The sequence below is a fragment of the Sus scrofa genome, unplaced genomic scaffold (assembly GCF_000003025.6).
Source record: "Sus scrofa isolate TJ Tabasco breed Duroc unplaced genomic scaffold, Sscrofa11.1 Contig2408, whole genome shotgun sequence".
NCBI classification, from domain to species: Eukaryota; Metazoa; Chordata; class Mammalia; order Artiodactyla; family Suidae; genus Sus; species Sus scrofa.
In genome coordinates, this window is record NW_018085085.1 from 96,226 (window position 1) to 110,210 (window position 13,985).

The 13,985-nt window shown below is 44.2% G+C and overlaps 1 protein-coding gene across 1 annotated transcript in view; it reads right to left on the reverse strand.

The window, feature by feature from the left end:
* Positions 1-13,985, reverse strand: part of LOC100517850 (multidrug resistance-associated protein 4-like) — a 136,087-nt gene that overhangs the window by 92,884 nt on the left and 29,218 nt on the right. Inside the window, exons 9-16 of the mRNA XM_021081819.1 lie at positions 13,656-13,750; positions 13,372-13,458; positions 10,452-10,548; positions 6,652-6,858; positions 5,158-5,298; positions 4,326-4,363; positions 3,187-3,281; positions 539-685 (exon numbers count right to left, since the gene is read on the reverse strand). Of these exons, the coding sequence (XP_020937478.1) occupies positions 539-685; positions 3,187-3,281; positions 4,326-4,363; positions 5,158-5,298; positions 6,652-6,858; positions 10,452-10,548; positions 13,372-13,458; positions 13,656-13,750 (907 nt within the window). The remainder of the gene's footprint in view (positions 1-538; positions 686-3,186; positions 3,282-4,325; positions 4,364-5,157; positions 5,299-6,651; positions 6,859-10,451; positions 10,549-13,371; positions 13,459-13,655; positions 13,751-13,985) is intronic.

A 13,985-nucleotide genomic window follows, 5' to 3' on the forward strand; every position in this document is an offset into this window, starting at 1 on the left:
AGACAAAGACAAATACCATATGACATCTCTTATAACTAGAACCTAATATCCAGCACAAATGAACATCTCCTCAGAAAAGAAAATCATGGACTTGGAAAACAGACTTGTGGCTGCCTGATGGGAAAGGGAGGGAGTGGGAGGGATCGGGAGCTTGGGGTTATCAGACACAGCTTAGAATACATTTACAAGGAGATCCTACTGAATAGCATTGAGAACTATGTCTAGATACTCATGTTGCAACAGAACAAAGGGTGGGGAAAAAAATGTAATGTATACATGTAAGGATAACTTGATCCCCTTGCTGTACAGTGGGAAAATAAAATAAAATGAAATAAAATAAAATAAGATAAAAAAAATAGTGAACTCAAAAAAAAATCTTATATGATTCTATATTCAGATGTCGTCTGGTAGGAAAAAATATCTGTAAAATTTTTTGTGACTGCCTTCCAAGCATCTTCTCCATTTTCAAATATCAAACGTAACCAAGCACTAAATGCGTTAACAAGACATATTTACTGAGAAACTTGGTCTGACTCACCTGTTGGATTTCTATCGAAGAACAATACCGGAGCTCTCAAAACGGACTCCAACATTTGCTTGTGCAGAGTTTGTGAAGAATTAACAAGGACGTAGAACATCAACAGAGACCTTGTGATGCCAAATAGCACCGTACCTGCAGTGAGAACTGGAACAAAGAAACATCGCTCAGCACAAGGTCTCTGCCTTTTCTTCAATGATGCTAAAGCGTGGAAGGCAGCTTACAAAGATATGATGTATTTAATTTTTAAAATATAATGTATATATAAATTCATATGTAGAATATAGAATAAATTTAGATAAAATGGGTTCAATGATAATGTAACACATTCACAAGATACATTTATAAACAATATAAAAATCACTACAGTCCTCTCATTAAATAGAAATGACACAGGCAGTTCCATCGTAGCTCAGTGGTAACGAACCAGACTAGTATCCATGAGGATGCAGGTTTCATCCTTGGTCTTGCTCAGTGGGCTGGGGATCCAGCGTTGCTGTGGCTGTGGCACAGACCAGCAGCTGCAGCTCCAATTCCACTCCTAGCCTGGAAACTTCCTTATGCTGTGGCTGCGGCCGTACAAAGACAAAAAAAAAAAAAAAAAAAAAAAAACCTCAGAAGAAAGAAAATTACAAAAAGTTGTTGATCTTCCTTTCTCCATATTTCAAGTGTTACTACTTACAACAAGTTTCAGAATCAGAAATTGAGGAATGCTTTGTACTAGCATGGGAACAGGAGAAATGATTTCCATGTACATGGTAAACTCATATGGAAATTTACTTCCACATAAAGTAGCTATTTCCACGCCCAAAAAGCTTTAAAGAGTATGAAAACAACATATTAACTTGTAAGTGGAAAGTCCCTTAAATAATTCAATTGCAAGAAAATACAAATTTTATTTTAACGCAAGATAATTAATCTAATGAGCAACTAAACTGTCACTAAGTGTTTTACAGCAACGTGAAGCATTTGGAAATGAACATATTCACTTAAATGTACAGTTTATTAATGACATAAATGGGTACCTACCATTCATGTAGAAATTAAAATAGATCTCTGAACAGTTCTTGAAGCCACAACACTAAAGAGACTGGAGAAACCTTCTGTAATATTCAATCAGGTACTTTTTTTCCTCTTCTGCTAATGTATCTGTTATTTCATTTCTGAAAGCTGCTCAAATTCCTGATTTTATCAACAGGCATCTATCTGCTTTAGCCCACCATCCTATATGAATACACGTAACACAATCCTTTCCTTTTTCTTTGAAGCTCCCCTAGTCCACTAATTCAGAAGGCAAACAACTAATGGATTTAGGTTTCTTAGCAAGTGATCAAGGAAGTAAATACCAAATAATACCAAATATTTTCTTTCTTTTTTTTTTTTTTTTTTTTTTTTGCTTTTTAGGGCAACACTACACCACAGCCACAGCAACTCCAGATCTGAGCTGCATCTGAGACCTACACCACAGCCACAGCAACCCTGGATCCTTAACCCACTGAGCGAGGCCAGGCATCAAACCCGCATCCTCATGGATCCTAGTTGGATTAGTTTCCACTGTGCTACAGTGGGAACTCCTAAATACCAAATTTCAATGAGTGGGTCCTTACAAAGATAACTCACTTTACTTTCACAGAAAGCTTGTAAGAGCATTTCCTGTGGGAATATTTAATCTTTTATATAAGGATTTCCTTTAAATAGTATGGAATACTACATATATCCTTTTTTTTTTTTTTTCCCTGCTTTTTAAGGCTGTACCTCCAGCATATGGAAGTTCCCGGGCTAGAGATCAAATCGGAGATATAGCCACTGGCCTACGGCACAGCCACAGCAACACCAGACCTGAGCCACGTCTGCCAATTACACCACAACTCTTTAACCTGCTAAGCGAGGCCAAGGATCGAACCCTCAACCTCATGGATCCTAGTCAGGTTCGTTAACTTCTGAGCCACAAAAGGGGACTCCAAAGCAACATATATTCTAAGAAGAGAGCTGTGTTAATATTAGTCTAGCAAGCCAGATGTTACATTAATCACACAGCTGGGGATGTGATAACATGGTGATGTCGAGGTTAGACAGAGAAGGACCCCAGTTCCCAGACACTTGGTTTCTCCTGCTCAGCTTCTCTCTTCAGTAATTAGTGAAGCCGAGGAGATGAGCTGTGTGGTGAAGGGGAGCTCTGCATACCTGCGAGAGAATGATGCTTTCATGGGGGGGAGGGGGGCCTTTGCTGCCAGAAAACTTTGTTCAAGTTCAATAAATACAGGGTTTACTCAGAATTGGAACAATTGGAACCATAGGGTGGGGATCCGTTTCTAATCCCCTTGCCATCCATATAATGACCTAAGACTCAACTAAAGCAACCTATTAGCATAGTCAGTTGCCACGGATTTCCAGTGGCTGATTTTCTGAATGTGCAATCCTGGTTTAACTTCCAAAATCCAGTACAAAGAAATTTAAGAGTCTTCATCCACCCTCTTTCTTCTAGCAGATTTAAAAATAATTATTCTAATTAATTCACAGAGTAAATATGACTCAACTATAATCTGTTGAGACATTTTTGACTTACTCCTGGAAGCCCTGGTTGCTCACACAGGCTCATTGTAAGCACCTCAGACACTCATATGTTAGAGCACATGACTCAGCTTTACCTGAATAAGGTGTAAAGTACCAGCCAGGATCAGGTAACAAGATTAAACTTCCTTTTCCATATGCCATGGCATACAGGGTACTCAGTTCATTTGCCCTATGAAACAGGGAAGAAAAATATTACACTACAGATAGAATTTAGAAAAATAATTTTAAAAATTAAGCTCGATATAGGAGATGTGTTTCATGTTGGAAAAAGATCCCCAGCTCGAAGCATAGTTGAGTTACAGTGTTGTGTTGGTTTCTGGTGTACAGAAAAGTGATTCACACATATATTCTGGGGACTCACTCTTTGACTAAACTTTAGCCACACCTTTCTGAGCCCTCCTCTCTGCTAGGCCTTAACCTTGGCCTGATGAACCCAGTTTTAGCAAGAATTCTACTAAGCCACTTTATTGAGACTCCCTCCACCGGTGGTAACTAATCAAGCTCCGTTTTGTAATTTTCCATCCATGAACTTTCTCACCCCACCCACTTGCTGTAAATCCCCAGCCATCCTTCCTATTAGTCAGAGCTGAGCCCAGTTGTGTACTGAAGTTTCTTACTATCTTAGGTCAAATAAAATGTCTGATCATTGTTCAAAAAAAAAAAAAAAAAAGATCCCCAGCTCACAGGACCCTGTGTCCATCTACCTTATAAAGATTCAGTTTCAGAGTTCCATTCATGGCGCAGCAGAAACAAATCTGACTAGGAACCATGAGGTTGCGGCTTCGATCCCTGGCCTCGCTCAGTGGGTTAAGGATCCGGCATTGCCATGAGCTGTGGTGTAGGTCACAGACACGGCTCAGATCTGGCATTACTCTGGCTGTGGTGTAGGCCAGCAGCTGTTGCTCAAATTCGACCCCTACCTTGGGAACTTCCATATGCTTGGAGTGCAGCCCTAAAAAGAAAAAAGAAAAAATTCAATTTCAATCATGACTTTCGGTTCTCAAAATTGTCTGTGAGAAGGTGCTGAAGGTCAGACATGGGGAGAAATCATGCGAGGGTCACACTCCATCAGCAGGAATTTAATTTTTCTTTAGAGAAACTACGTGAGGATCAGAAGAGGAGGCTCAACAAGCCCTGCCTCTTCCCTGGACTCTGGGAAATGAGGCTTCCTGTTGATTTTATAGCACTTTGGGTCAGACCAGGAATCACTCACCAGGATGAGAGCCACCAATCCTGAAGGACGTAGGACACCTGGAGCAGGAACAACCATCAATCAAACGCTGACATCACTGAGCCCCTCAAAACCCCCGCTCACGACAATGGGTGATGGGAAGGCTCCAGAAAACAGACATGGTCCTTCTGGCTCAGATCTGCACCAAGCCCCACACCCCAGATAACCAGAGGTCAGGGAAGTGCATGTCACATGTGAAAATCTTAAAAGACGTCCTTTGTATCCTAGAAGCTCTCTGTCATGTACACATAACATGAGTAAGCCTCACTTATTTTGCTCCCCACAGAAAACACATTACAATGCAAATCCAAGTGGACTGAAAATATAATAATAATAGTATAAATGTTGGGATTTTTCAAAGGAAAAAAGCCTGATAGGTACTGGGATGATCAGTTTGGTGTGTCAGCTGGGCCAGGCCAGTCCCAGTGATTCATCCAGACACTTGTCTGGAAATTGCTCTGAAGGTATTTTGCAGATGAGGCTCACATCTACACTAAGATAACCGAAGTAGAAGAGGTCAGCCTGAACAACGTGGGGCCTCATCCAGTCAGTCAAAGGCCTTTAGAGCAAACCTTGAGGCTTCCTGGAGAAGAAATTCTCCCTCAAGACTGCGGTGTTGGCGCCTGCCTGACGTTCCAGCCTGAGGGCCTGCCTGACTGATTTCAGGTTCACCCACCCAGGTCCCACCGTCTCATGAGCCAGTTCTTTGACATAAATCTCTTAAAATACATGTTAACAATAATAATAAATACAGTACAAATAGTATGTAAATATCAAGCTGAGGGCGCAAACCAAAACAAATGTCCTTATTTACCTGAGCTGCGATGTTTATGAGAATAAGCAAAATGATGATATTCCAGTGAGCACCAGCTGTGAAGTAATCCTTGTAGGTCTTAAAATCAACTTTTCCCTCTGAACGGCTTTCCAGTGACAGGGTAACCTGTATAGTCTCAGACTGGGAGGGAAAAATGGCAGTAAGAGACAAAATTTTATATAACAAACTCCAAATTTCTAAAGTTCCATAATATGCCCCATTGCAAAGCTGGGAGGAAAGAGACACATCTCAATGCTGGTAGGAATAGGAGTGCAAGATGGTCCATCTCCATGGAGAAGGTGTGGAAATATCTCGACAAACTATATACGCATTACCCTTGGACCCCTCCACTCCATCTCTAGGAATCTGGTCAAAATAAGGAAACATCATTTGCTTGAGGTTATTCATTGTTAAGTGGCTCTGCTTAAGGACTTAAGGGCAGTCATGACTCTGAGCACACATTCAATATACCTCTTTCAAGTACAAATGCAGAAACTTGTACCGAAATAATACACAAAATGCTATGAGATGATGTATCCGTTTAGACTGCTTGTGTGACTCAGTGATGGAAACATAAAATACGGTTGGGGCTCAAATAGAGTAAACTGAGTTTGCACAGCGAGCTGGAGTGATGCGAGTTCGGATAGCATGGGATAGCGTATGATCCAAATCCATATGGTTCCTGAATTTCAGAGAGTGATTCCTGACTTTGGAATGTGAGGGACTAATCTGAAGACCTGTAGAATCATCCAAGTATTTGAATAGTGAAGGTTTCGATATTGAGGAATATCTGTGTATGTTTTTAAGGGAGATCTGGTACATTTCCGCATTTCTGTCTGCAGGACTCAGAATGTGTTATAGAGTCACATGGGCCAAGGATGTCCTCAGCTCTGTGCTGACAACTGGGATTCAAGGTGGATAAGATGTGCTTCTCAGTCTTGAAGGATAAGAAAGGAAGATGGGAACTAACTCTAAAGTGGCCACTGTGTGTCAGGTCCTTTGCACCTGCTACCTCTGGCCTATCACAAACCATCTGAGAATGGGGCAAAACACTACCATCAATTACATGCAGTAATTCCAGCATACAGGAAAAGCAGCTGATTTAATTTGGGTTGCACCAGGACTCAGTCTAAAGGGGTCTTTAAATGAAGCCTCTGGATACATACAGGAAGCCAAGGGCCACCAGAGTGAGCAGGATGTAACCATGATAAATTAAAGACTCCTCGTATCAGTGTGGGTCACATATGCCCAGGAACTCATAACAGTACACCTACTGCTGATCTCCCTAAGACTCTCCATCTACACCCAAAGGGAACCCCAATCAGGCTTGCTCCCTTCACGCTCTTTTAATTCTACTAATTCCATGGAATACGGCTTTGAAATCTTAGGGTCTACTTTGGGACAAACAAACATGCCCTCATAGGAACAGACTGACGGGCCATGAGGCCACCAAAGGCAGAGAGACCAGGGCATGTTGCAGGAGGAGAAACTCACATCTTGGTCCTCAGGGGCAGCATCTTCCAGCGAGGGTCTGGGAGACTCTTGAGACTGAACAGAAGATTCGGAGGGCCAACCCCTCAGAGTGGGAGAGTCTGGAACTCGAGATGGTTCAGCCTCCTCATTCGTCTTTAAAAGGATATCTTCAAAATCTACCCCAGGTTTTGGAAACTCAACATAAGTCCCCTTTTTCATAATTTTGCCCTAGAAGAAAGAATGTGAGAGGAATGCACTTGTTTTTGATGTTTATTAATCTAATAACATACTTATCAAGAAAAGTGAGCCAGCCCTAAATTATGATTTTCCTCAGAAAATGACCCTTAGGTTGGAATTCTGGTTGAAAACCTAGTTCGGTTCAACTCGACACAGAACTGAGCATTCCGTTCTCTGCCAAACCCTGTGTGAGGTGCTGGGGGATTTGTAAGGAACATGTGATCATGTCTTAAAAATGTACTGAGGGAGGCAAAAAGCACAGATGCTGGTGGAAGTATCAGTCAGTCTTTTTCGACAACATGGAAACTGAGAGAAGCCTCCTGTGACAAGCAGAATTTTAAAAAACAGTGAATTGGAGAGGATATTCCTGGAAGGAAACTTAAGACTGACCCGAGGTGGGCACAAGCACACCCGCATGGGTCAGGTCACTCGTCAGTCTTCGCTGACCGCTGTCATAGGTTCATGTACCTGCTGGGTCAAGACGTGTAGGAACCAGCCCTGGACAGAGGACCCCTGAGCAGTGTCATCATGGTCTTCACACTGTCCACAAACGCAGGAAGTTCCCAACTGAAAATTCAATATTCCACCTGATAAAGTAACTAAAAAGGAGCCAGGAGACAGAGACCAAAGTGACGCTAACGTCTTGGATGCCTGTGCCAGCAAACCGAAACCAAAGCCAGAATGAATGTACTGAAATCTGAGAAAAGACTTAAGAACAACCAATCATAAGCAGCCAACCAGGCTTCCCCACGTCAAGCATCTGCTTAAGCTACACTCAATCTAATCATTTTCTTTGAATGCATGGGGTACGTCATTGCACAATTTCCCTTCCTTACAAAATTATATAAAATAACGTGCTGACAGCAAAGGAAACCCTAAACAACACAAGAAGACAACCCACAGAATGGGAGAAAATCTTAGCAAATGAATCAACTGACAAGGGATTAATCTCCAAAATTTATAAACAACTTCTGCAGCTCAATACCAAAAAAAAAAAAAAAACTCCATTGAAAAATGGGCAGAAGATCTAAACAGACAATTCTCCAAAGAAGACATACAGATGGCCAAAAAACACATGAAAAGATGTTCGACATCACTCATTATTAGAGAGATGCAAATCAAAACCACTCTGAGGTACCACCTTACACCAGCCAGAATGGCCATCATCCAAAAGTCTACCAACAATAAGTGCTGGAGAGGGTGTAGAGAAAAAGGAATGCTAGTACACTGTTGGTGGGATTGTAAATTGGTGCAACCATTGTGGAAAGCAGTATGGAGATTCCGCAGAAAACTCAAAAGAGAACTACCATTTGATCCAGCAATCCCACTCCTGGACATCTATCCATAGAAAACCATGACTCACAAGGACACACGTACTCCAATGTTCATTGCAGCACTTTTTTCAATAGCCAAGACATGGAAACAACCTAAACATCCATCGGCAGAGGGAGTGGATCAAGAAAATGTGGTACATATACACAATGGAATATTACTTAGCCATTAAAAGGAATGAAATACCAGCATTTTTAGCAACACGGATGGACTAGAAATTATCATGCTAAGTGAAGTCAGCCATACAATGAGACACCAACATCAAATGCTTTCACTGACATGTGGAATCTGAAAAAAGGACAGACGGAACTTCTTTGCAGAACAGATGCTGACTCACAGACTTTGAAGAACTTATGGTTTCCAAAGGAGACAGTTTGGGGGGTGGTGGGGTGCGCTGGAGTTGTGGGATGGAAATCCTATAAAATGGGATTGTGATGATCATTGTACAACTACAAATGTAATAAATTCATTGAGTAATAATTTTTTAATAAAATAATGTGCTATTTTCTGCCCCCATGAAACAAAACTCAGCTGATTCACTCAGTGTCAAAGAAAGTATTAGGCAAAATAACAAGATGCAAAGCTAATCAAAGGAGGGCAGCTCTGGTTAAGGCAGGTGAGGTGGAAGAAGTTGGCCCAGGAGCAGAGCTGATCCTCCTCTCACCTCATCCCCTGAGGTGGTCCTCTGGCAGACACTCAATGAAGCCTTTGGGTACCATGTGACTGCGCAGAATTAGAAAAGTATTCATGATACATTGTGCCTTGTTCCACTGGGGAGGCAAAATGCATGCACTGTGTTTTTATGAAATTACCACTTTCCATGCAGTGGTACAAAGATATGGCAATTTTACTCAGCAGCCAAGCACAGACAATCCCGAGGGGACGAGAGGGCAGCTGTCCCCTCTCTGCTGTGACAGAGGGACCAGACTAACAGTAAGGATGGACCCCAACTCATCCAGGGAGGCTCACTGAGGACAAATGGTTGTTCTGATAGTACTAAAATAGAGGGTTGTCTCCTCGAAGATGCAGTAGGGGACCCCAAACATGTAGGGATTGGCTAAATAGGTTATTCTGCCCACTGGTTCTGTGCTCACGATGCTGCCAAGGCTGGGGTTTTACACACTAGGATCACCCCCTCTGCACATGAAAGTGACTGTTCTCAAGTTTGAGAAACTGAGCTCCCCATTCCTAGAGGCACAGAGAAGAAATGACACATGGAACTGCTTCAAAAGATACAGAGGCTCTGCATTTTAATCATCTTTCCTAGGGCAGAAATTCATTTGATAAGAGAGGGATTTGGCCAAGGGCCTGATGGAACAGACAAAGTTAAGGACAGAGGTTCTGAGGCACAGAGGCAAAGAAGCCAGGGAGTGAAGCATCAACTAACATCAAGTCTGAAAAATTCTCACCAATCTCCACCCCAAATCATGTCACGCGTTGTGGGTTGACTGGGAGGTGCCCTATCCCCCCCAAAAGGGCCTCAGACACGCTGGCCCTCCTGCCCTCCTCCCACAGGCCAGGTCAGCGCCCTCCTGAGGACCCCCTGCCTCAGACGCCCACCCCCAGGTGACAGTGAGGCCCCCACCTTCCTGTCCCTCAGGCCCCGTGAGCCACCACCTCCTCAGGGAGGCAACCCCCACCCCACTCTTTCCTCACATCTGACCCCACAGGACAGGAAGCCCCACGAAGGCACAAGTCCTCCCGCTGCACAGGTTCCTGCATGTCTCAGCACATAGAGAGACCTGCGCGGTGAGCCCAGCACCTGCCAGACCAGCAGAGCGGGCGTCTCTGACACGGTGCTCAGCTCCCCAACCTCACTTCCAGCGTTAAAGGAAGGTGCTCTTCAGGCAAAATGCATGTGACAGTCACATGGACACAAACAGGTTTTAGTATCCCTAATTTTCAAATTACACTCTTTGAACTAAGTCACAGAATCGGAAAACAAAACTTCTAAATAAAACAGCATCACTATCCTGAACACATTTCACCAGAACAGTGATAACTCAGTAACCCCGTGGCAGCACCTTCATATACTTTAGGGTTTCTGTGGCTTCGAGTGTAAAGGTCACATTTCTACAGGTCTCTGGATTCATCCTCAAAGGCGTCAACACCAGCTCTGAGAAGAAGGGGGCATAAAACGGACGGAAAAGTGGGCATTTACCATGAACCCAAGGAGACTGACCTGCTGGGAGGCCTGGCCTTAAACACCCCTGAGTGCTACCAAGTTCCACAGACTTCTAGAAACTACTTACATCTTTCAATATCAGAATCTGACTTGCAGCTTTTAGGTACCATAGCTGATGGGTCACTAAGATTGTGATCTTCTCGTGCAAGGCTTGGCGAATACACCTACAAAGAAACGTAAAAGGTACAGCAGCAAAAGCACATTAATGGGGGCACTCCCAACTGAAAACTCATATTTTGAAAATGTAATGAGACAAAGACAACACAGCAGTCAATGATCTGTAGTTTACATACCAAATAAATCACAGAAATGTATTACAAATATAAATCAATGTTTCTGACTAGGTGTCAAATTCATCAAACTAGCTCTGCTAAAAAAAAAAAAAATCTAAAAAGCAGTCCACTGAAGGAGACCCCAAGAGCTAAGTTTTTCTTTTTTCCAAATACTCAGCTTAACAATTTACATGTTTCATAACAAAAACAATTGAGCAAGACGGAGATTCCAAAACTTGACTGAACTAAAACACTATTTTATCACCATGTGGGAGTGACAGAAGAGGATCCATGTCATATAAAAAAAGTGTATATTTTTTCCTTAGGCAGTTTCTAGGTGATTTTTTATGATTTATGATGTACATACTGATGAAAAAACTAATAAGATTCTTGGTAAATTTTCCAGAGTCAACTTTCTTGACACTTCTCCCCAAATAATATTAGATACAAAATAAATGCCAGTGTGGCCTCAATCAGTCTCTACAGCATTTCCCATACCAGCCAGGAAGTAAGTCTTATTTCATGAGGACTGAAACCCTTACAATATGAAAGTAAAATAACAGAATCCAAATGGCCTGAATCACAGTAGAAATCATCCAACAGCATCAAAGACACCCCACTTCTCTGCAGCCAAGACCCCCGTCTGGTCAGGTCAGCAGGATGGCTGTCCTCTTGCTCTCTGCACATGCCCTGCTCCACCAGCACCTGCTTTACCCACACCCTACTCACTCACTCACTGACCTTCCCACAAACTTGCCCCAGGGCCCAGCTAGTGACTGTCTCTTGCTTTAGATCAGAACTCTCCACTATGCTGATCAAGGGGCAGTGAGGGGTGCGCTCTTTTGCTGGTTTCTATGGTAACCAATGAGCCAACTTGATCTCAGTTCCCCCTATAACTGGTAATCTCCCCCTCCCCCTCCTGGGGGCAATGACAGCAGCCAGATCCTACCCCAACATCCCCACAAGGTGGGGTGTCATTCAAGCACCTTGCTTCAGACACATAAGCTCGCAAGAATTTCCAAACGCTTTTCTCGCTGCCCAACAGCCTGCATCCTCCAGGCGAGGACGTGCCTGCTGTTCTCACAGCCTTGCTTCCTCCTCCCTCCACACCTTGGCTTCTACTGTTCCTTCAGCAAAAGGAACTCAACCCTCTTCTCAGAACCACAAACCCCGCCCAGCCTATAGGCGCAGGGGGGCCCTTCCCTCCACGCCCAGTGCACAGGGAACTTTCCAGCTTTCCTGAAACCTCCTGCTGCCCACGTGGGCCTCCACTCAGCACTCACTGTCCTGTATGGAAACCTCAACACCCTGAATCTGCTGGCCTTTCCCCAAGCATCTGCCTGAACAAGCTCTGCTGGGACACAGATTCCTGAGACGCAGGAAGGAGGGCTGAGCATCTCTGTCTCCCTCACTCTGTCCCGTGTGGCTCTATCCCCTCTCCAGGCTCACTGCCCTCCTGTGGGAACTAACATCTGTAAGGGCATCGACCTCAGTGCACACAGTAGGGCTTTAATAAGTGCAGCTGAAGGGCTTGTTGGCTTTAACAAAGTGAACAACAGGAAGGTAACTAACCAAGGGGTAAATGTCAGTGTTTCAACAAAAGCAAATCCAGGAAGCTTTCAAAAAGGCCAGTCTAGGGAGTTCCTGTCATGGCGCAGTGGTTAACGAATCCAACTAGGAACCATGAGGATGCGGGTTTGATCCCTGCCCTTGCTCAGTGGGTTAAGGGTCCGGCATTGCCGTGAGCAATGGTGTAGGTCGCAGATGCAGCTCAGATCCCGCGTTGCTGTGGCTCTGGTGTAGACTGGCAGCTACAGCTCCGATTAGACCCCTAGCCTGGGAACCTCCATATGCCGTGGGAACAGCCCAAGAAATGGCAAAAAGACAAAAAAAAGGCCGGTCTAGATGCCACCCGAGGCATAGGCATGAGTCAGCGTGTGTTAGGGGCACATTATACACAGAAAAGAATTGCAGTTGTTGTTCTATTTCAGGGGTTTGTGGCCAAGCAAGAACCACTGACAACAAATTCCAGAAACATGAAATAAGACTTAGGATTCAGGCCAGAATCTAGATACTTAGTTTCAAATTCAAGGTAACCCTGCACTGTGAGTCTAAGTATTAAGTCTACTGAGTATCTGTGAAGCAATGTTAAAGAATTGAAATCATACTCTGATACAGGATAAATCATTTAAAATCCTAGACTTTACTAAGTATTAAGTATTTCCAAACCGACAGAACACTAAGCACAAACCAACAAGGCCTTTCCACGGAAGCTCTGTGTCAGTGCTGGAAACTTCCCATCTAACTAACTGGCCTTCAACAAATGATGGAGAAGAACTGGCACCCAAGTACCAGGCTCCCGAGTCCCACTCTCCCTACAGCACCCCTCTTATTCCTGGGCTCAGGATCTGTCCACAGGGGCTGGTTTTCAGCTGCAAGGAGCAGGGGCACCTGCCATCTGCTCCTTACTCCCTAAAGCACCCACTCCACTGGCCTCCACACACTGGAAGCCCCTTCTGCACTTTCCATCCTGACCTCATCCTTCTGCACGATTTCTCTGCGATGAGTCTTCTATGGAGGTGGGGGAGGGGAGAGGGACGCCAGGGCGGAAGGAGCCGAGTCTCCGGAAGCACAGAGGCTTTCCTGAGCTCCCTTCCCTGGACCTGCAGGGATCCTGGAAGCAGCAGAAATGACAGGACACAAGAGCAAACTCACTGTTCAAACAGGTGCTTGCTGACCCCTGCATCGACAGCGCTGAGCGGGTCGTCCAGGAGGTAGATGTCTGCGTCCTGATACATGGCTCTAGAAAACATAGAGAGAAGTCAGGAGAAGGACGCTTCCCGCTACGGGATCCCACCTCTGGATCCTGACAGCATCCAGCATCTCTGCGTTCCTTCCCGGAGCCCAGGGAAAGGGCCAGGCCCCTGCTTCCCACGGCGCCCACCCGGGAAGGGGTCCGCACCCTCACCTCCACTAGAGGCCTCGGAAACGCCCTTTACCTTGCGAGGCTGATGCGGGCTTTCTGCCCTGCGCTCAGTGGGGTTCCCCGGTCTCCAACCACAGTTAGATCCCTGCCAACCAAAAGCTGCAAATCCTAGACAAAAATAGAAAAAGGAACAAGATTTAAAATGTGTTCTCCTCCTGTCATCCTAAACTTCCAGCATCAATTCTTCATACAAGTATTTGATGGAGAACATTGAGTATATTTCATAGTGACTGAAGTGTAACCTTGAACATTAAAAAAAACTTGCAGGGCTCTTCATTTGTTTTCATTCTGTAGAATTTCACAGCATTGATGCATTTGACCATTTCAACAGATATTTATTGAG